Source organism: Equus caballus, chromosome 28 (genome assembly GCF_041296265.1).
Source record: "Equus caballus isolate H_3958 breed thoroughbred chromosome 28, TB-T2T, whole genome shotgun sequence".
Lineage (NCBI taxonomy): Eukaryota > Metazoa > Chordata > Mammalia > Perissodactyla > Equidae > Equus > Equus caballus.
In genome coordinates this window covers 13625945-13650484 of record NC_091711.1, presented here as the reverse complement: position 1 = coordinate 13650484, position 24540 = coordinate 13625945, and the positions used below count along the sequence as shown (strand labels likewise).

The 24540-nt window shown below is 37.1% G+C and overlaps 1 protein-coding gene across 5 annotated transcripts in view; it reads left to right on the top strand.

Moving 5' to 3' along the window:
- The window catches only part of LIN7A (lin-7 homolog A, crumbs cell polarity complex component), a 134992-nt gene that overhangs the window by 67497 nt on the left and 42955 nt on the right, over window positions 1–24540 (top strand). For all 5 annotated transcript variants that reach the window (XR_011433774.1, XR_011433775.1, XM_001490031.6 and 2 more), the window contains 2 exons: window positions 12840–12911; window positions 15217–15426. Coding sequence is in view for 3 of the 5 variants with exons in the window: in XM_001490031.6 (XP_001490081.1) it covers window positions 12840–12911; window positions 15217–15426 (282 nt within the window). In the remaining 2 variants the exon portion in view is untranslated. The remainder of the gene's footprint in view (window positions 1–12839; window positions 12912–15216; window positions 15427–24540) is intronic.

Genomic DNA, 24540 nt, shown 5'->3' with positions numbered 1-24540 from the left:
TTTGAAACAGAGTATATGTGAGTTATTTAAATTAGAAAAAGATTCCTTAGTCCCATAGGTTTAGTATAAAACTAAGGGTTGGCTTATAATTACATAAATAGATGTTGGAGCCCCTCAAACGCTCTCATCTTCCTGCTCTAAATTTCTCCCAGAGAGTAACATATACACAAAGGGCTTCTTTTGCCAACTAAATAGATAACTCACAAATTACATCTTACAGCCTATATTATTCCTCTGATTTTCAGACCTACATATCTAGCAGTCTACTGAACATATATCTTAGAGATCACAAGACAACACAAACAGCATCATCCAAAGTCAAACTCTTTATCCTGCATCCCTGGCCACACCACCAAACTGGACCACTTCCCATCTTTTCTCACCTGGAGCCTACCCTCACCAAGCTCTGTTCAGTTTACTCTTTAGTCATATTGACCGTTCTGCTCTGAATTGTATCCAACTTCTCTTGCCTGCCAAACTATAATAGTCTCCTTTTCAACCATAATCTATTTATGATGTCCCAAATATTGTGTGGGACATACTTAAACTAAAAAGTTATTCATTATTTATCTGAACTTCCAATTTAACTGGGCACCTTATAATTTTACTGCTACCTCTGTCAACTTTATTATTAGCTATAATAATTTTAATTCACTAGACTGAATAATCAGGTTGGTTCTTAATAACTGAATTAAATTTTTTCTTTAGCGTTTGATTAGCTGATAGGACTTCTATGACAATATAGACTAATTAATCCAAAGTTATTAATTAATTCATTTTCCTGACAAAAACCTACTTTAAGGACTAAAAACTGATTACAACTCTTGAAATCTTTCAAGTACATTGGTAAATTTCAACCCTTCTCAACCAATGCCCTTGTACTTTGGGATCCTTCGTGAGATTTTATATCATCTTAATCCAGTTAGTGCAAAGAGACAGATTTTAAGCCCCAAACCTTGTTTGAATTTTACCCAAAATAAGCAAATAGAGATAATCCAGTCCCTTTGAATGGTGCTATACTAATTGGAAATGACATCTTCCTAAAATTTTGCTCAGGCATTTCCTGTCACAGGGGACTCTGGCTGTGTAACAAGGACAGGACGGGCACAGATGTCTTAGGGGAATTCTTTTTTAGACAACCGTAAGGAAAGAGATTTCTCCCTGGTGGCTTGGCCACCTGCCCTGAGAACCCTGTGGAAATGCTCTGTTATTTGTGATTTATTTTTTTCTCACGGTTATTACATGATTTGTACAAAGTATTTAATTTGTACTACCTTATGAAAGTTATATGTGTTAAGAACCCACTAGGTATTATAAACCAAATATAAAAATAAGTAGAGAAATTAATGGTCAATGGCACAGTTTTTAAAATTATAGTCATTCTTCAGTTTTATACTTCCACGACTAATTATTCTGCTTTTATATAACAGAATAATTAGTTGTAAAACGTTAAAACTGAGCAAAGTATTTTCTGTTTCTTTTGGAAAATTAAGTATATGACATAGTCGTTGTAATTCACTTAAAACAAGTGATAAAAATAACTTCTGGAAATTTCAGAATTGATAGAGATTCTGAGGATTGTGTTATGTAACATACCAGTAGTCCTGATGCTTCCCTACTGAGTTCCTACAGAACCAAAAACAAAAGAAAGGATGTGCCATTGTGCCGTTTATTGTCCGGCATGAGCGGGCGTTTAATCTTCACTGCTAAGTGATCCCAGAATACTCTCCTTGAGGGTCCTCTCATCCTTCCCACATCACTTAGGAGGACAGTGCCGGAGAACTTTCTTAATGTGCCCTTCTCATTAGAATTAACCTAGAAACAGCATTTCAGAAAAAGTCCCAGTTTCTTTGTAACTTGTCTAGACAAGTGAGTAGCTATTTAAAGGCATTACTTTGTCCAAAATGTTCCTCATTTTCACCTAAATCTAAGCATTGGAGATCACTTGCCATTTGAGAGTGTATTTTCCTTCAGTCTACTAATACTATTTTCACATAAATTCATTTTAAGACAAGAGATTGGTCACAAATTATAGACCATTTCACTTCAGCTCTTCTACTGCTGTAGTCTACTGAATGTCCTTTAAAGCAAAGGATAAATGACATGTATCCCATCACAGCAGAAAGTCTGATCGTGGAGTCAAGCTTGGAAATACACGTGTGGGCTGTGAGAAGTAGACTTGAGGTTAGTGTTATTAAGATGGCATTATAGCCAGGGATCCAGGAGTGCTCACATCTCTTCTGCACTCCATCTTTCTTCTCAGGGAGTTACCAACCAAAGCAAGCTAGGTGCAAGGACCATAACCAAATAGGAAACAAATGACCACTTTGTTATTGGCATGGGAAGCACCCAAATCCTGGCTAGTGCAACTCTCTGATAAAATGTGATTGGAGCATGAATTTTGGGCCTAGATGCTTAAGTGAACTCCTCGCTTTTCCTCCTGTCTGATACGTCTCATTTGGCCTAAGAAGGTGAACTGTAACAGCAGAGGAGCAATTACAGCTCCTCCAAACAGGCTGCCCCGACCTGAGTTCTTGTGATATGGATGCAGAAAGGGAAGGTGTGCCTCATGGCTGCTGACCTTTTAGGGACACTATCAGCACGACTAGTAGAACCGTGGCCTAATACAGTTCCTGGGTGAGCAGGTAGGCCTTCCTTCCCTGGGGGTATTGGGGCAATGAGGAAGCAGGCGGGCAGAGGCTAACATGAGGGAGGGAGGGCCAGAAGGTTTTAGTCCCCAAATGTAACATTTATTTTCAATTTTAAAATTCAGTAGTTTTTTGCTTTTGTATTTAAGTAATGCCATCCTATTGATGTCAGATGTATCTTGTCAGGATACAATCGAAGTAGGAAGCTCTCTAGTAAGGCCCATTTTGTTTCTTGAAGGCAACAGTTGTATCGACGAGAGTTAACTGAGGTTTTGTCTTCAGTGCTGAAAGGAAGTGCTGTCTGGGCAAAGGCATTTACAGGAACACTGCATCAGGATGGTTGAAAAAATAGCAATGAAGTAATGAAGCGAACTGCATAAAAGAAGGTCTTTTGTGTCTTTTGTGACTAAAAGCTGCAGAGTCCATTTGTCTTCCCCTTCCTAGTTTGAGGACAGAAAGAGTACTTCACGTGGCAGTGTTGTCATTGAACCAAGGAGGAATACTTCCTCTTCAAGTCCATGCCCCATTTCTGGGAGGAATGTCAGTCACCATTTTGTTAGTACCAGTAATACCATCAAATGTCAGTGTTAATGACTGAACCCTCTTGGGAAAATCCTTTCAACCCAATGGAGATGTGTTGTCCTTTGCCTCTTTATATCTGTCAGTATTTTTCTTCTCCAATGGGTGGCATGTTGGCATCAAAGTTGATGGCAATGAGAGATGTAGAAAAACACATTACTATGGAAATTTTATCTTTCATGGATTTTCACAGAACTGATTTCGGCCTTGATGGTCTTACTGTAGCAGACATGACTTGTAACCAGTGTGTGCCACTTAATTTTTCTTTTTTTTCCAAAAAAATGGTTGGTTCTAGACGTTGAATTTCATATCGTAAATTCCTTAGTTTATGGAATTCTGACACTGCAGTTTTAAACAGAATGTTTGAGAAATGCAAATCAAGACCACAATGAGATATCACCTCATATCTGTTAGAATGGCTATTATCAAAAGATAAGAAATGAAAAGTATTGGCCAGGATGTGGAGAAAAAGGAAGACTTGTGCACTATTGGTAGAATGTAAATTGGTGCAGCCACTATGGAAAATGGTATGGAGCTTCCTCAGAAAATTAAAAATAGAACTATAATATGATCTAGCATTTTCCCTTCTGGATATTTATCTGAAGAAAATTAAAAAAAGCCTAATTTGAAAAAGATGTTTGCATCCTCATGTTCATTGTAGCATTATTTCCAATAAACAAGATATGGAAACAACCTAAGTATCCATCAATGGATGCATGGATAAAGAAGATATATATACATACAATGGAATACTATTCAGCTGTAAAAAGGAATAAAATCTTGCCATTTGCAACAACGTGAATGGACCTTGAGGGCATTATGCTAAGAGAAATAAGTCAGACAGAGAAAGACAAATACTGTATGACCTCACTTATTTGTAGAATCTAAAACAAACAAACAAACAAAAAAACCAAGCTCATAGATACAGAGAACAGATTGGTGGTTTCCAGAGGTAGGAGTTGGGGGTGAGAGAAATGGGCAAAGGGGGTCAAAAGGTACAAAGCTCCAGTTATGAAATAAATAAGTCATGGGGATGCAATGTACAGCATGGTGACTATAGTTAATACTGTATTGCATATTTGAAAGATGCTAAGAGAGTACGTCTTAAAAGTCCTCATCACAATTAAAAAAATACTATGTATGGTGATGGATGTTACCTAGACTTACTGTGGTGATCATTTCACAACATACGCTAATATCAAATCATTGTGTTGTACGCCTGAAACTAATATAGTGTTATATGTCAATTATACCTCAATTAAAAAAATATAAACAGAATGTTTCCACAGTTACAAAAGTATATGGAAACTATATATGATAGATACATAGATAACTATAGCTTTAAATATATAAAATTTATTTATGGCTGCCATTTTTCCAAAATGGAAGAAAAAAACTCAAGGCAAAAATTATGTATTTTTGCAATACCTCTTCCTTACTAGATGAACCAATTTTCAATTGGTCTGGAATTATTTCTACAACACCTCCTAAAATAAGTGGACCAAGTTTGCAGTGACTTAAGCTTTATTTCTATTTTATTCTAGTCATATCAATTACAAGGCACTTGGTTCTTGCATGTATGGTCTCCACTCCACTAAATGCAATTAAATTTAGAACAAATTCATTTTAGATACCTTCCTTGGCCTAAAATCTACTTTCAGAAAACCTGCTGAGATTTTATTATATTTTCATAAATACGTTGTGGCTTAATATTGTGAATGTTGTCTAATTACCCAGGTGGCCTGTAATTATAAAAGGATATGAGGGGGCTCAATGTTTATTTTCAATGTTATGAAAATATTTAAATATTTTAAAGTCAGATAACACATCAAGTAACTTTTCTTTATTTAGCTCTTATGTGAGTTTCTAAATCTGAAAAATCAAGAAATCCATTTAAAAAACTATAGATCAATATAGATATAAATGTCAGTCTTAATGCTTACATTGTTTTTTTTCTTATTAAAAAAGTACATTCTTGCTTGCTTTTTAATAAAGGCCATACATTTAAGAAGTCTTAATGAACACTGTAATGTGGTAGGATTGAGACCATATCATTTTTCCATTTGGACTTTGTTTCTCATTTATTTACTCTAATAATTCTGGTCATATTTCTTTCCACTTTTTTCTCTCTTGAGGTAACTTAGACCTATGCCATTTTCATTTTTCACGATGTTGCTGAAAGGTTTATTTCTTTTTTCTGGCCACCGATGTAGAGGGTTTTATTTAATCCTAATAGTAATTCTATTGACATTTCAGTAGCAGGTCTGTCCATAATAAGGCACTACAGAATCTCTGGAGAAATGTTGGAAAGAGATGTTACCATCCATTAAAGTATATCTCTTGCTTTCTACCTTTATAAACTTGGAGTAATGGGGGCTAATGTCATCTTTTTATTATATTAAACACTTTCTTAAATATATGTAGGTCTTTGTGTTTCAAAGCTCTTATTTTTTGTTTCCAAAATCATAATTATGTATCTGAATATTTTCATCTCTTAAAAAGTGTTTTCTGCTATTTTTTAAAGTCGGTTTTATTGAAGTATAGTTTGCATAGAGTAATATTTCTCCTTGTCAGTGTATGGTTCCAAGAGTTTCAATCATCACATACAATCACATAACTCTCACCATTATCAAGATATGGAACAGTTCCAACACCCCAAAAAAGTCCCCCATGCCTGGTAGTCAACTCATCCCCACCCTAACTTCTGACGACCTTTCATCTGTTTTCTGTCCCTATTATTTTACCTTTTCCAGAGTGTCCTATAAATGAAACCATCATAGAGTCTGGCTTCTTTCACTTAGCAACATGCATTTGAGATTCATCCACGCTGTACGTTTGAGCAGTTTGTTCCTTTCTATTGCCTAGCAGTGTTCCATTGTGTGGATGTACTGCCGTTTGATCATTCGTTCACAGTTGAAGGCTATTTGAGTTGTTTTCAGTTTGTGGTGATTATCAATAAAGCTGCTGTAAGTGTTTGGATCCCACTTTTGGGCAAATAGCTGTTTTTATTTATCTTGGATAAATAGCTAGAAGTAGATAAGTGAATCATACAGTAAGTGTAGGTCTAACTTTATAGAAAATTCTTATCTTTTTTTCTTAAGTGGCTGTGCCATTTTCCGTTCCCACCAGCAATGTACGAGAGTTCTAGTTGTTCAACGTTTTTGCCCATACTAGGTATTGTAATAAGTGTGTAGATGTATCTAATTATAATTTAGTTTGAATTTCCATAGTGATTAACAATGTTGAGTATCTTTTCACATTTGCCACTCATGTATCTTCCTTGATGACATACCTGTTCAAATACTTTACCCAACTTTCAGTTGGGTTGTTTTCCTATCATTGACTTATCTATTTATTTTTTTTTGCTGAGGAAGATTGTCCCTGAGCTAACATCTGTGCCAATCTTCTTCTATGCTGTATGTGGGTTGCTGCCACAGCATGGCTTGACAAGTGGTATGTGTCTGCACCCAGGATCTGAACCCGTGAACCCCAGGCCTCTGAAGTAGAGTGCCCTGAACTTAACCGCTACACTACCAGGCCGGCCCCTCTTATCATTGACTTTTGAGAGTTCTTTATATATTCTGATTATGAGACATGTTTTGCAAACATTTTCTCCCAGTCAACTTGTCTTTTCATTTTCTTAACAGTGTTTTTCATAGACTTAGTTTCTGCCCTTTTTAAAAAAATCACTATTTTTGTCTACCTTCTTGTGGTTTCTAAGCCTTCATGTTCACAAATTTGCACTAATTTCTAATGAACAAATTATAACATAACTTTTGGAATTTGATGAGGCTAAAAGAAAACAGACTTTGAAGATAACATAGTTCTGTGTAACATTTACTTGAACAATATAACAATCAGGAATTTTCTTGGCTGAAAATAGCAAAAGATCCAACTTCAGTGGCTTAAAAAATAGGACTATTTTTTTTTTTTTTGAGGATGATTAGCCCTGACCTAAACATCCGCCGCCAATCCTGCTCGTTTTGCTGAGGAAGATTGGCCCTGAGCTAATATCTGTGACCATCTTCCTCCCTTTTATATGTGGGACACCCGCCACAGCATGGCTTGATAAGCAGTGCATGGGTCTGCACCCAGGATCCAAACCAGCGAACCCCGGGCTGCAGAAGCGGAGCATGCAAACTCAACCACTATGCCAATGAGTCAGCCCCCATAGGACTATTTTTTTTGTTACAACAAGTTGAGAGAAAGGCAGCTGCTTGCAAGGATTCGGGAGTTCCATATAATCAGAGCTGATGTCTATGCATTTCCTTGGCCTTTCTCTAGTTGTTGAAGGTTGCTACTACAGCTGATTATATCCACACTGAGGACAAGTAGAGGTGGGGGAAAGAACGGCACTTGTGCCAAGAGAACAAGACTTTCCTAGAAGCCTCTCACCTACTTCCTGTTGAATTCTCCCTGGACAGAACTCGGTCAGACGGCCAGGCAATGCTGGGAGCGGGAGGTTGGGTGAGAATAGCCTACCTAGTGTCTGCCTCACACAGCAAATTTTAAATAACACCAAACTACAAAAGACAATAACACTATAAGAGCAGAAGAGAGAACAATCAAAATCTCATTTTGAGCTCATGGTTTTGTCCACACTTGCTGGCCAAGCAGCTAAATTATAAAGGCATCATGTTCCGATTGCATCTTAGGCATGCATATAATGGTAATAATAGAAATATAACCACTATTATAATAAGAATAATGGGTTATGGTTTATGAAGCCACATACTTTATCTTCTTTGACTGCCTCGTGAAGATAGGGTTTTACATAGTAGAAAATGACAATGCATTGATAGTAGGTCACTTAAAGCCACATAGAATAGTGACTCAGGAAGAAAAATAACTGACATAGAATTGTCACCTCTTACCTACCTCTCTGTACCTGTTAGGGTTTTCAAGATCAAGAAGAATGATTTGATGTAAAGCTTATATTGTGATATTGTATACATAGCCAGTGTATAAATGAAAGCTCCAAAGAAAAATCCTCTTAAACCAGAATTTTAGCTGTTTGGCTTATATCCTATCTAAATGGGAATTCTGTTGTAAACTTGATAAATAAACTGAAGTTAAAGGGTAGGTTTTACTTCATTTGTATTTGTTAGTCTCTCAGTGGAAAGTTTTCCATCCAGAAAAAGTGGTCTATTTGCTTTCTAAGATAAGGAAAAGTAAAATTTTTAAATGATTAATTAAAAAGATTTTAAAACAGCCCTTCTATAATGAATGTTAATGTTAATTCAAAGTTTTAGAAACAGCTCTTAATTTTTTTTCTTTCATATTTTGGCCCAAGTGCCTAGTATACTGACTAGAACAGCTCCTAAATGGAAGTTGGCTGAATAAATGAGGCTTCTGAACCAACTCACCACAATTCTATTGCCTTTACTGAGTTGATCTATATTTGTAAATTTTCAATAGCTTGAAATGAGTTCTGAATATGCAAAATGCTGTTGAATCTGTGAGAATTATTCAAGGTTAAGAAATTACTGATGCTAGAATGTAAGGTAAAACTCTGTACAAGAGTTTCTATCAACTATTTGATTTTCACTAGTAATTAAACCCATCTTACCCAGTGGGATGTGCTTAGAAATGGTGTAGCTGATGTCTGCTAGAAATTTGGGGACCCAAAGGATTCAGGAGACTATAAGCCCCACTGTACCTTATTGGAACTCACACAGCCATTTTCTGTTTTCCCTTCAGGAACTCACTCAAGGTGCCTGGTAAAATACTTTAGCTTTCCATACCAACTTTCTTCAAAATTTTACAAATACATTTACAGTTGTCCTTGAAAAGTAAGATAGGCAAGGATGCACTTGTCCATTAGGAAACGAAAGGCTAAGAAATTTTCATAAGGTGACAGAGCTACTGGAAATAGAATTAGTATCTCCAAGCTTTGACTTGAGTCTATAACCAGACCATGCCCCCTTCAGCCCACTTTTGAAAACTAACTAATCAATCTGTTGTTTTATTGAAAAAAAAAAAAAAGACTGGCAATAATATGGGATTTATTTCATTTAATCTTAGTATATTGTAATGATAAAGGAGGATTAAAATGCTATTTCACTTTTTTCTTTTTAAAGATTGGCACCTGACCTAACAACTGTTGCCAATCTTTTTTTTTTCTTCTTTCTCTCCCCAATTCCCCCCAGTACATAGTTGTATATCTTAGTTGTGGGTCCTTCTAGTTGTGGCATGTGAGATGCCCCCCTCAGCATGGCTTGGTGAGTGGTGCCATGTCTGCGCCCAGGATCTGAACGGGCAAAACCCTGGGCCACCGAAGCAGAGGGCGCGAGCTTAACCACTCCTCCATGGGGCCCGCCCCGCTACTTCCCTTTCATTTCGAGGGATGAATTTGTAGGTTTCAGAATTGTCGTAGTGTACATTTACAGCCACCACTTGTATAATGCTAGGCACCATGTAAAACCTAGATACCTTTATTCAAAATATAAATAAATACTTGTAACATCTGTTTTCGTTACCACATGCTGCCAAAATAGTAGTGATCTGATGCTGTCTTAAGATAAGAAAGCCTGCTGTGGTTGAAAGACGGAAGATTTTGGAGGCAGTTAGATATGAATCTATGTACCAAGTCTGCCGCTAGCTAGCTGTGTGATTATAGGCATGTCACCATCTCTGTGGCTGTTTCCTTGTGTGTGAGTGCCTGACTCATAATAAGTTGTGAGAATTGAATAAGCTCACAGATATAAAATGCTCAGCATAACACTTGGCCTACAGTAAGTGCTCATTAACTGCACACTGGAATCATGGTAATTTACTCCAAAAATTAATTCTTAGACATTTACAAGATCCTTTACTTAGTGCTATACAAGTGTGTTTTTATAGCTTAGTAATTATTACATATAAGAAGAAAAGATGTGGCTTGACTCCTTAGTTCAAAGTTTCTCAATCTCGACACTATTGACATTTTGGCAGATAATTCTTTATTGTGGGGGTGCTACGCTGAGCGTCGTAGGATGGTTAGCAAGATCCCTGGCCTCTACGTACTAGATGCCAGTAGCACTGTTCTCCCCATTGTGACAACCCCAAATGTCTACAGACCTTGCCAAATGTCGCCTGGGGTGCAAAATCACCTGCAGTTGAGAACTACAGTCTCCAATCAATTCTTTGTAAAAACGTGTTCAGGTATTTCTAGTCCTAGGAGATTCTTCCCAAAGATCCTGGAGTCTTTAAGTTGGGAAGCATTATATAATAATAATAATAATAATAATAATAGTAATAATGGCTAATTTTTTATAAACTTACTGCAGGTTGCAAACTGCTATAATCTCATTTAATCCTCATAACAGAGCTAGAAGTTAGTTATAACTCTAAGGCATATTTTTCAAATGAGAAAAGTGAGCCCCAGATAAATCAAGTAACTGACCAAGATCATACAATTAATAAGGGTTACAGCCAGGATTTATTTCTAAGCCATCTCCAGGGCCTCTGCAATTATCCATACGTAGTACTGCCTCTTGCATACCCTACTTATTAATTCACGGTTCAAATTGGGGTGTTAAGGCTGTACTTCTTAATTATTCTTAATTTGTATTCACTTTACTTTTAGGCACTTACAAAATTAGTTTTTGCTTTAATCAATTGATGACAAGCTCCCAATTATTTTCTAATGATTGTCCTCATAAACATTCTTGGTTGCAAGCAAAGATCACTTTCCCTGGAATATATATAAAAAAACTGACCCCAGACAAAGTCAGATGGTCCAAAACCAAGGAGAGGGAGATGTTCTCTGCTTGAGGGAGGCAGGAAACATTTAACAGCGAAAATGGTGTTTGAACTGGGCCTTTAATCTTCGTGTTAAACTGGGACAAGTAAGAGTCTGTGAGGTGGAAGGGCATTCCAAGCAGAGCAAACAGCACATGCAAAGGCCTGGACAGCTGGGAAGGTATGATATCTTTGGGGAATAGTGTGGGTGGAGGAAAGTAGGAAACTAAGACTACAGAGATGGCTGCGCTCTGCCTTATCACTGCTGGCTTGTCTACTGCAGGCATTTGACTATGCAGCCTTTACTCTAAGGGCAGCACACAGCCAAGAGCACAGTCTTGTCTTCCCACCTAGGAAAGCCGGGTCAGCATTAGCAGAGATTCAATGAACTGTACTTGAGAAATGATGAGCCAGGTAAAAAATGTGGGAAAGAGATTGGTTCCAGACACTCAATGAATGGTTGTTGAGTGGATGAATTAATCAGATTTTGAATTCACTTTAATAACTTTTTTTGTTCTACATTGTTTTTATTTCAGTTTTTTTTTTAATTTGAGTTCATAATAGTTTACATCATTGTGAAATTTCAGTTGTACATTATTTCTTGTCTGTCACCACATAGGTGTGCATGTAAAATAAGATTAATAGAAAGGGAACAAAACCTCTTTGATTACAGTTTTCCTATTTCATCTTTTACTAAAATAGCTAATGGTCACTCCCAGAAAATACTCCAGCATAATACCAAGTGGACTTTTACCTCTATGGATTATGCAATACATATTTACAACTTTGTTATTTAAATCTTCAAAATGAGCATATAGTCCAACATTTTTAACCTTGTTATTTTTTCAAACCATCTTCTTCAAACTATTCTTTAGGACTCTTTCTCTGTACTTCAGTTTATTTAAAATGAAGCAATTTGTTTTACCACTGATTTCATAATCCCATCGCTGGCGGTTTAGAAGGAAAAGATTTTTACTATTACGTTTCAACAATTTCTATAATTGTGTCTAAAATCATAATTAATAAGAGTATCTGCTGTCTAAGGAGTACCTGTTAGGGGCTGAGTGACTTGAAAGGATTATTTCAAATAAAAACAACTACTATACTAAATAAATATTCTTTACCCATTTTTCAGATGGGCAAAAAGAGATCGAAGTGGTAAAGCGGTTTAATCAAGACCTCACAGTTCTTCAACTGTATTGTAAAGCTCAAACTTAGGTCCGTAGCTCAGCAAAACCCATATGCTTTCTACAACATCATTCTGGGTCCAGATTTTACCCCCATTCTTACTATTTCATCTAAATCTTAACATGAACCGTGGTTGATATGTTGCCGGTGTTACTATTTCTAAGAATATCTTACTTTACTTTTCTTTGCCCCTGAATATTGTTTATCTCTATACTTATGAATTACCAATGTGTGTCATGAGGAGTAAAATACCTTCCAACATGCGAGGAAAAGATATTGTTATCCAAGCTTTGTGGAATATTAATTTAGAAAGTTCTTTCTAAAGTGTTACCTAGATTCAGGAAGTAACTATCTACATCCTTTTTATCACATGTTTGAGAGTTAGAGCTATATATAATGGTAAAAATATTTACCAATAAAGTAGTTTTTATAAACCAAATATAAAATAGCTTTTATATTTGATAAATACAGATAGCCAAATTAAAAACTTCTTAATAAAAGTGATTGCTTTCTCTGCCCCATTCCCCACCCCAAAACAGGAGGGATTTTTGGTTCAAACTATCAGGATAATTGATTCAGAACTATTTTACTTTGTAATAGGGAACTTCTGTCTTAAAATGAAAATGCATTGTCCTATCTGCAATGAAAGGATTGATATTCTTCATCTTCTTACACATTCTTTTTTTTCTGTGAACATTTTAGGTGTATCAATATATGCATGAAACAATAACTGTTAACGGCTGTCCCGAATTCCGTGCCAGGGCCACAGCAAAGGTAAGGCTTGAGTAACTTTAAAAATATACTTAACCCCAGTGACCTAGTAATTGACTGTGCGCGTGTGTGTTTCAGGTATTCTCGTGTGTACACTGTAAGAGAATTTAGACATCAGTGGCAGCCCAGAGTCTAGAACCAGTACTACTTCCCAGGTAAAAATCCTAATGGAAAATTGAACGTTTCTGCTGCTTCTGTAGCTTAAGAAAGGAGAATGATTTCATTAAACTCACTAAATGTCCATTTGGCACAAGCAAATCTACTGGTTCACTGTATGAAGCACTACTTGGTTTTCTGACCCGTTCCTCTGATCCAAAAGAACCCGTTCCCTATTCAGTGCATGAAGACTCATTTGCACAAGTCTAAAGATTTGAGTGAAGTCAGACATGAAGACAACTCCCCTGACACCACCGACGTGGTGTTCTTCCAAGTATTCAGCTAAGCAGTGGCAGCTTGCTGAAAGAATGTGACGTTGACCTAAAGGGAAGGCCTGTCGCCTGTTGTGGTAGTGATGACATTTGCTCTTTAAAAACTCAAAGCCAGAGATTGCAGAGACCCGACTAATGGAAATGTTACAGCAATAGGATCATGAAATTATCTGGAAAATAAACCATTAGGAAATAATAGTTTTAATCTAAAATCACTGATGCAATTATTTACAAATACAGAAATCTTATAATAGAGACACTTGCTTTTGAAAAGATTTTCTCCTTCTAATAATGTATAAGAAGTAAGAACTGGTGAAAATAATCACAATCTTCCATTTAATTCTTTTGTGTTACATCACCTCTTGTTTGGTTTCTCTCCTGATTTTTTAGTTTTCGTTCTGTAACTGAACACTGTAGATTTGTAAGTTATTTTTTTAGCCCAGGCAAAAAGAGAGTATTGTTATCATTACATCATGCTTTGCTTGTACTGAAGTGGAACTCACACAGAAAAATGATCCCTACATGGTTTAATTAAGGGGAAAGTGAATTGTGTAGCGTTTTACCATTCTCATTTCTTATTCATGTAGAACAGCAGGATAGCAGCATAATGTTGCAATAGCACAATATTTTCTGGTTGTTTCTGGGCTGTCTGCATTGCATCCATGTCAGCCATTAAAATCTATGCATGACAAGGTTTGCATGAGCAAAATGCATGTAGCTAAAAACAAGCCATTATTTCCATATCATTCACTATCTTTCACTAAATGCAGACAGTAGCATAATGCTAAATTGATGTGATAATGCTGTGTGTGGAAAAGAATGTGCAGTCGTTGGGAATCAATCTTTTCACAGTGTTGAGTAAATCATTTTATAGTAGGCATCTAATCAACTGTGGTTAAGGCAGATTAATGGAGATGGAAAATAAGAAGCAGGCAAAGAATCTTTTCTTGGTAGAAACTACTTAAAGCTGTTGTTTTATTTCCATGAGGGGTGGGAACTAATGGTAAGTTGTTTCCTTTAACTTATTTTTAAAAATTAATATATGAATTTTAAAATAAAATTATGTCCATGTTAAATGATGTTTTGTACATCTAGGTGTTATATAGTGTTATATAGACTGCTCATTTTTCCTGCATTGCTATAGCAGCTGAAATATTAATGTAAAATGTAGGGAAAAGAACTTGTGCCAGATGAGAGGAACTTTCATAATAATATGGAATATTGATGTAAAATAATAATAATCTGTTTCACTCTATTATTTTACTTTGGCTTTTCTTTTCTTTTGGACATCCTCCATTCAAAAACAAAAAACACTAAATTTTCTAAGCCAGTGGTCTGGCAATAGTAAAATTATAGGTGTCTGCACCATGTGTATACGTGTAAGTGCTCCTCAGTGTATTGAATAAATACTTATGAACATTTATATGCAAGCACTGGGTTAGACTGTCATAAAAAGAGGTATAAGCCACAATCTCTGCCCTTCAGGTGCGCATAGTCAACATAGATGCATAATAATTATAGTATATGTACCATGTGTAGGTGTTATATGGACCAAACCTATTTGGAGTCCAAGAATAGGAGGAATTGCATCTACTGGGGTAATTGGGAAAGATCCTTATGACGAAGGGAAATTCTTACCATAATGAATAATATGAATAGTGAATGCCGGTCTAGAAAGCTGGAAATAGTTGGGCTGGGCTTTACCAAAGAAAGGAACCATAGGTGCCTTCCAAATGAAGAAAGCCCCCTCGCTTGTGCGTTCTTTCTTTCACAGGAGAATGCTACAAAAACAGGAGGAGCTGTCTGATCTCCCCACTGCGAAGCACATGGTTAGCCTTATTTCCCTTGTTTTATTACCAAATGACCATCTTTTCTTTCAGGCGACAGTTGCAGCTTTTGCAGCTAGTGAAGGCCACTCCCACCCTCGGGTAGTCGAACTGCCAAAGACTGATGAAGGCCTTGGTTTTAACGTGATGGGAGGAAAGGAGCAAAATTCCCCTATTTATATCTCTCGCATCATTCCTGGAGGGGTAGCCGAAAGACACGGAGGCCTCAAAAGAGGAGACCAGCTGCTGTCAGTGAACGGAGTGGTATGTTCATAAAATTACCAGAGGTTTTCTCCCTACACACAGTTTTTCCTTGCTGCTACTGAGGTCAAGGTTGAAATCCTAGAATAAATCATAATTTTATGACCAAACAGCTTCCTAAGCATTGATGGATATTAAACCTACGAAAGCAGTACTTTTGTAGTTTTTATGTCTCATTTCATCTTGTTCACGTGTAATAAGTATGAACTAGTTGGAAAATCATCTCAAGAAATTATCCCAACTAGTAGAACTTCCTCCAAACAATACTCTAATTGAATTAAAGTTTAGAAGAACATCATAATTTCAAGGCACTTTTTATTCAGTTACTATAAGCAAATACACAACTTTAAAAAATAAACTCCTCACCCTATATTTTTTCATTTTAATTAAAGAGGAAGGATAATTTTAATAATATGATAATGATATCCATGGAAAAGGCAAATGCACAGTAGTTCTTTATCCCTGGTGTACAGCTGTAGCATGATAAAAATATATTAGCCTCTCCCCAAAAAAAGTTTGATTATGTTATCTATCCATCATATATAGTTTAGTTTCCACATGAAGTTAAAGTAAATTAAAATATGTAACATTTTGAAGTAAAACTATGAGCATACATTTTTTTCACCTCCTATTCTTTAGATGCTATTAACCTCCACATGTAATAATGAGTTGCCAAAGAAATAGCTTCTTGTGAAATGAATAATTTTCTCCCCACAACTTCTACTTATATTAAAAATAAATAACCTAAAGGCATAAATTTCAGAAGTATGAATAAGAACGTATCAATGCTTACCTTTCTATTAACCTAAGATCTTTTTCCTAAAAATCAAATATTTTAATAAATAAACTCTTTTTGGGTTATCGTGGCAATATTGATTTCTGCTTAGAACACATTATTCAAAATAAAATGCATTTGGAATGTATTATTTTATTGGTAATTGTTGAGTAAATTCTTCTGTAATTATATCTTGCATTTTGTTTATTTCTTTTTTTATTTTTCTCCTGACTAGTAGTTTTGTAGAGCCCAGATCTATTCATTCAACTCTGCTGTACATCAAAATCATCAATCCATGAATATTTTATATCACTTCAGCATTCTAATTCTAAAATTCTCATTACATTTACTTTTTTCTGTGTAACAATGCTGTGAGATGACCTTGTTATTGACCTTTAGATAAAGATGACGTTTCCAAAGCATGTTTCAAGTGATCATTTCAGAGTCGAACTTTCTAGTAGAGGGCTCTAGAGCTAGGTCATGCAATTATGTCGAAAAGTAATCTGTGCCTCAGAGTATGAATTTATGATTTCTCTGAATATATTAGGTAGATTGAAAGAAACTGTAGATTTTAAAACCTGAAAAGTACAAAAAGAGAACCAAAAATATGTTAATAGTAATTATAATTATATAAAGCAACAATTAATACATATGAAATCCAATTTAATAGGTGATTGACTTTTAACTCTCTGTTAAGGGGGCTAAAGGGCCTTTGTTTAACCCAAACATTTGCAGGGCACACAGCTGTAGGCATTTCATAATCACTCATCCCTTCCTTGCAATGACCATGTGACTTTATCTAGGAGGCTGCAGGTATTGGAATAATGGAATCAGACACATCAGGCTCCGCCACTCAATATCCATAGGATAGTGGATTAATATCCCCTAAACCTGAATTTCCTAATCTGAATAAGTGGAGTAGGAACTCATTTGAAAGGCTCTGAGGAAGAATAAAAGGAGGCAGAATGTCTTGTTGAGAACTGTCCTATCGTAATCTGGTCACACGCATCTTCGATAGGTAAGTGTAGTTACTGAAGAAGTTTGGAGGTGGGTAGCAACCCCCCTGTCATATTGCTAACGCTGGTTATGTTAAAAGTAAGTCTTAAAGCAAATTCTGCTACACATAGAGGCATATTTTAGCAAAGATTTGTTAGCAACAAGGTGTTAATAGATTCACAACCTCTTCCATAAATTTGATGAAACCCTAGTTCTCTGTCAATTCAGATGTTCTAATCATTACCTTGGAAAAAAGCTTCACTTGAGGCAGATGAAACCACATTTCTGAGCCAGAATTTTCTTACCCTTATAGTCAGCATCAGACAACCAGAAATACTGTTATCCTGACAGTTGGAAATAGAACACTTTAGTGATCAAATTTAGGCCAGTAATCCTATGGTACAGGCTATGGACCTCCTTAGGATTTTCGTACCCTGTTCACACAAAGGTGGAGAATGTCTCCAAAAGACTTTAATATTCCACATATATTTAAAACCTTTAGTTTTACAAATTAAGTTCCTTTTATCATATTGGATAATGAGTTGCTCATTTTGCCACTGAAAATCCATTTCTGACACTTTTTTTTTTTTTTGCTAATAAACAAGGCATTATTCATTTGTTGAAATAGGTATAACAAATGCTTTTATGGTGGCCAGGCTCTAGAGTGTTGCCTTCCTGCCATGATGCTTGCCGACCCCTGTGGACTGGTCTAAGCTCCTAAAGTTGGAGTTTGAAATACTGCATATCTGTATTATCAAACTATGTATTACAAACTGCCTGTTTTAAAGTATTTAAAAGTCTGTTATATATATTTTTACAGTGCATGATGTTCATCAGATGTTCATCAGAAGGTAGTTTTCCTTCTGTAAATGAGAAACTTTATGACCCAGTGGGTTTCCCACAGTCACACAAAGTACTTAATTCAAAGTAAGAACCTGGGCTAACACCAAATCCAGAAGTCTTTTCAGTATAAATAATTCCAGGCACATAGCAGTATTTAATGAAAAGCATTATTGTGAAATGGAAGGGCCAAAAAAGAGACAAGATTAGTGAATGGTCAAATTTACACTTAAAAACAAAGTGTGCACTTGTGGGGAAATTAATGTGGAAGATTTTCAGGACATACCACTCTAAACTAAGAACAAATTTTGGAAGGAAGTGATTTGGTGGCTGAAGCAAACCTTAACTACTTCAGCACAAGTACCCTGTGGAAAATTTCCTAGTGTCCTACTTAAAGAGTAAAACATTATGCCATGGACCTTTAAACACCTTTGAAAAGACGTCTGACAAGATGTCTCAATTATGTGTTTGTTTGTTTTACCCTGCCTGCTTTTAGAAAGTATATGTCATCATATCTGGTAAAAAAAGAATAGATGTTAATACAGAACTGTTAGCATGGCATGTTAGGCAATAAAGTGAGTGGAATAGGGGAAATCAATAAATAGAAGTAAAGAAAAGACACAGCAATCGAGCAAGTGATTTTTTTCTTTCAGCATCTTAGAAGTGAAAACAGAAGGAAACTCCTACCAGCCCAGCTATCATTGGGAGAGAATTTTTTTTTTTCTATCCATGAGCTCCAAGAGAAATTTCCCATGGGACTTTTACAAAGGAGACATTGAATCACTTAATACAATTTTATAGAAAATACAGAGGCCTTTTGTGTGTGGCTACTTCTTATGTCAACCCTCAGTAAAAACTTACAGCTGAATGTTCAATTAAAATTTGACATTAACAGGAGGTCAAAATGTTACAGTTAGAATTTATAGGTTTCTAATGATGTCCTTTACACCTTTTTATGACTAGTGTATCATCAGCAATTTTGAGAAAGGACTAAAGGATGTTTATAAAGGTTGCAGTCAATGTGGAGCCAGCAGGGACAGTAAACACATTTTGTGATAGAGTCCTGATATAAAAATTCTCAATAGAATGGTACAATAGGCCTAATCTAATAATAATCTACTTGAGTCCTGCTCCTATGTCGAGAAAACTAGCTACCTGTGTGCAAAATCAGGGAGGAACGGCTCAACATCAAAACTTGAAAAAAAAAGCCTGCATATTTCAGTTGATTTCAAGAGGAATATGAGGCAAGTTGGGGAGAAAAATATGTTAATGTGATTATAGGGCCCGTTAAAACAAATATCACGTACAGACTTAGAAGGAGAAGGAGATTGGTCCAGCCCTTGAATGTGCTGTTTAGCTCATACCCCGTTGTGCTTCCATCTTGGCTCCATCCTTGTGAAGAATAAGCTCATCCAGAGATGAGCAGTCTTGTATACAACGAACATGTTAAGGAAGTACTTGAGTTGTATAGGACAGAGAAGAGAACATTTAGGGGGATGATGGCGTCTTCAGTTGTCCTCCATTGTGTGAGGTGCCAAATGGCAGAACAAAGACCAGTGGGTAAAAGTCACTGGGAAGGTACATTTCAGCTTATTATACTAAAGGGCTTTTAAACACTTAGAGCTCTATAAATAGGGAAAGACTGAATCATAAGACAGTATAGGGCCATCATTTGAAGTTTTTTATCAGAGATCAGAAGACCACCTGACAAGAGTATGTCAGGTGTAAGCATACCTCAGCGATGTTGTGGCTTTCGTTCTAGAGCACCACAGTAAAGCGAATATCACAATAAAGCAAGTCACACAAATTTTTTGGTTTCCAAGTCTATATAAAAGTTATGTTTACACTATACTGTAGTCTAAGTGTGCAATAGCATAATGTCTGAAAAAATGTACATACCTGAATTAAAAAATATTTCATTACTAACAAATGCTAACCATCACCTGAGCCTTCAGCAAGTCGTAATCTTTTTGCTGGTGGAGTGTCTTGCCTCCATGTTGCTGGCTGCTGGCTGATCAGAGTGGTGGTTGCTGAAGGTTGGAGCGGCTGTAGCAATTTCTTTCTTTTTTTTTTTTTTTTAAGATTTTATTTTTTCCTTTTTCTCCCCAAAGCCCCCCGGTACATAGTTGTGTATTCTTCGTTGTGGGTTCCTCTAGTTGTGGCATGTGGGACGCTGCCTCAGCGTGGTCTGACAAGCAGTGCCATGTCCGCGCCCAGGATTCGAACCGACGAAACACTGGGCCGCCTGCAGCGGAGCGCGCGAACTTAACCACTCGGCCACGGGGCCAGCCCCTGTAGCAATTTCTTAAAATAAGACAACAATGAAGTTTGCTGAATCAGTTGACTCTTCATTTCATAAACGATTTCTCTGTAGTATATGATGCTGTTTGATAGCATTTTACCCACAGGAGAACTTCTTTCAAAATTGGAGTCAGTCTTCTCAAATCCCGCCACTGCTTTATCAACTAAGTTTATATAATATTCTAATCCTTTGTTGTCATTTCAACAATCTTTATAGAGTCTTCACTTAGAGTAGATTCCACCTCGAGAAACCACTTTCTTTGGAGCTGGCCTGGTGGCACAGCAGTTAAGTTCGCACGTTCTGCTTAGGTGGCCCGGGGTTCACCAGTTCGGATCTCAGGTGTGGACATCGCTTGGCAAGCCATGCTGTAGTAGGCGTCCCACATATAAAGTGGAGAGAGATGGGCACGGATGTTAGCTCGAAGCCAGTCTTCCTCCTCAAAAAGATGAGGTTTGGCAGCAGATGTTAGCTCAGGGCTCTAGTTTTCTTGCTACTTCCATCACATTTGCAGTTATTTCTTCCACTGAAATCTTGAACTCCTTAAAATTATCCATGAAGGTTGGAATCAACTTCTTCCAAAATCCTGTTAATGATGACATTTTGACCTCTTTCCATGAATCACAGATGTTCTTAATGGCATCTAGAATGGTGAATCTCTTCCAGAAGGTTTTCAATTTACTTTACCCGGATCCATCAGAGGAATCACTATCTATGACAGCTATAACCTTACAAAATGTATTTTTTAAATAGTAAGACTTGAAAGTCTAAATTACTCCTTGAACCATGGGCTGCAGAATAGATGCTGTGTTAGCAGGCATGAAAACAACATTCATCTCACTGTACATCTCCATCAGAGCTCTTGGGTGAAAAGGTGCCTTGTTGATGAGCAGTAATATTTTGAAGGAAATCTTTTCTGAGCAGTAGGTCTCCAACAGTGGGCTTAAAATATAAAGTAAACTATGTAGCAAACAAATGTGCTGTCAACCAGGCTTTGTTGTTCCATTTATAGAGCACAGGCAGAGTAGATTTAGCATAATTCTTAAGGGCCCTAGGGTTTTCAGAATGGTAAATGAGCATTGGCTTCAACTGAAAGTCACAGACTGCATTAGCCCTAACAAGAGAATCAGCCTGTCATTTGAAGCCTGGCGTTGGACTTTTCCTCTCCAGCTATGAAAGTCCAGGATGGCATCTTCTTCCAATATAAAGTTGTTTCATCTTTCTCCATATCAGTAATAAGGCTGTTTCATTTCTTATCATTTGTGTGTTCACCGGAGTAGCACTTTTCATTTCCCTCAAGAAATTTTCCTTTGCATTTGTCTTGGCTAACTGTTTGGCACAAGAGCCCTCACTTTCAGCCTATCTCAGCTGTTGACATGGCTTCCTCTCTAAGCTTAATCATTTCTAGCTTTTGATTTAAAGTGAGAGATGTGCGACTCTTGCTTTCGATCGAACACTTGGAGGCCATTGTAGGGTTATTAATTGGCCTAATTTTAATATTATTGTGTCTCAGGGAATAGGGAGGCGAAGGAGAGGGAGAGAGACAGGGGAAGGGCCAATTGATCAAGCAGTCAGAATACATATGGCATTTATTAAGTTGGCCGTTTTATATGGGTGCAGTTCGTGGCACCCCAATTACATTAGTAAAATCAAAGATCACTGATCATAGATCCCTATAACAAATATAGTAATGAAAAATTTTGAAATATTGCAAGAATTAGCAAAATACGACACAGAGACATGAAGTGAACAAGTGCTATTGGAAAAATGACACACAGACTTGCTCGACAAAAGGTTGCTACAAACCTTCAATTTGTAAAAGACGCACTATCTTCGAAGTGCAATAAAACAGGGTATGCCCACATGTGTATTGTGTAGAGGGCTGGAATAGTTGGCCCCAAGGTCTCTTCTAACTCCATGATTCCGTGTCTTTGGATGGGATTTTGCTGAGACTACTATATATCCCCATGCACACACACATGCACACACATCCCTCCTTTTACACGTAAGTAGGTCCCACTGACCTACTCCACGTCTCTGTGTACACTACTAATGAGACCTTCTTCTTGAACGAAAAGATTAGAAATCTGCTACAATACTTTTTATTTATTTAGTACTTTACATTTTGTGAACAGTATTTACATGAGATTCTCCCATTTTTCCTTAAAAAAACTCATGAAATGGGGAGGGCCAGAGTTTGTTCTCTCTCTCTCCCTCTCATGCACACACACACATACACACAGCTGCACACGCAAACCCACACCCAAATATACATACATGAGGTGAACTTCAACCTTTGTTGTGATCATAACTGATGCTTACCAACTGTAATAATTGGTTATTTAAAAGGTCAATCCCAGTGAAATCTGAGTAAGCTCTGTGGATTGTGCCAATTTTTCCTTGTTTTAATATAATACAATAGTTTTACAAGATATTCATATAGGAGGAAGCTGAATATAGGGTCATGAGACCTCCCTGTCCATTTCTTTACTTCTTCTTGTGAATCGATAATTATTCCCTAATAAATTTTTTCCAAAAAGGAAAGTCCAAAAGAATTAACCAGAAATATAATATCCTACTGGTGCTGAAAGGAGAGAGGGCAGGTGGGGAACAGGAAGGCAGAGGACAGAAAGATAAAATAAACTTTAGGAGAACTTTAAAAATATGTCACAGTGAAAAGAGGCCTCACTAGCTTCTGAAATCCAACCATCGTTTTCGAGCAGGGTTGGTGGGAAAATTGCAGTTAAATTCCCCCAGCTCTGTGGTTAATCTTAAATAAAGCTGTCCATACTGTGTATGCACAGTGCTAATTGATTTTTAAGCATCACAGATAACTGAGTAAAAGTTTAGGGATGGAAAAGAATAATTCATTATCCTGGAATCTGACGTTCTTCCTGCTTCATAAATACCTATGCCAGATTAAGGGTGAGTACTCACAGCCCAAATTATTTATGCAGAAAGGCTGTCAGACGTGGAATGAGGATGAAACAAAAATTAGAACTCTTTAGATTTGAGCTCTACAGAACTACAACATCCCAGAGGAAAAATCTGTATTAAAATCTTGTTTATCTGTTATCTGAACAAAGAGAAAACACAAATAAGATTTTTTAAATTACTATGAAATACATGATAAGATTTCTATGAAAATTTAAGCTCCACATTAAATGTGTGCCCTGTTGACAGCAGTAATTTTTGTTGATGGCCTTATCTTCAGTCTTAGAACAGCAACTGTACGCAGCCGAAGCTCCGTGTATATTTGTTGAACTCTAGGCGTCATGATGAGCACTTTACCTAAGGAACTGCTTGTTTCCTCATAATGCTCTATCCTGGTGGACACTGTTATAGCACTCTCATTTTACAAATGAGGAAACTGAGGAAGAGAGCGATCAAGTGACTTGCCCAAGGTCATACAGCTCAGTAGCTGACAGACCTGGAAGTTGTAACTCAGGCAGTCTGGCCTTACTCATCATAGTTTAAGGGTAGATAAGTATCTGAGCCATGAAAAAATTAGGATTTTCATGTATGCTGTAGAAAAGATCAAGCTGCCTCAACCTTCATGGGTTTGCATAAGTGCATTTGGTGGGGGCACTGTCTATCAGTTTCTCATAAAGTGCTTTGACACCTAAAGAGAATAATGTTTTGAAAAAGGATGAGTTTACTCGAATTCAAATTGCTCGGAATACTGAGGGGTGTGACAACTTTGCTCTGAATGCATTTGGTTCCCTGCCTGCCTAACCCATCACTCCACTTTATGCTGGGTGCAGACACTACAGAGGACAGAGTGTGGCCTGAGCAGAATGTGGCCACACTCACTCTTGAGGTCTACCTGGCTGTTAGAGGGGAGCTGATGTAGACATAAGAGAGGGAAGGCCTGGTGGCATAGGGGTTAAGTTTGCACACTCCGCTTTGGCAGCGCAGGGTTCACTGGTTCAGATTCCAAGTGTGGACACAGCACTGCTCATCAAGCCATGCTATGGTGGCGTCCCATATGTAAAAACATAGAGGAAGATTGGCACAAATGTTAGCTCGGGGACAATCTTCCTTATGGGAATAAAAAAAAAAAGAGAGAGGGAAGTCAGAGCCTCAGTCTTCATTTCCCCTAGAGGCCTGGTGTCAGGATCTCCAGCTCAGTTCTGGGCTCAGAGACCTCGAGTAGAGTCATTCTCCTCACATCCTCTCTCTGCCTAGGAGTTCTTTACCTTTCTTT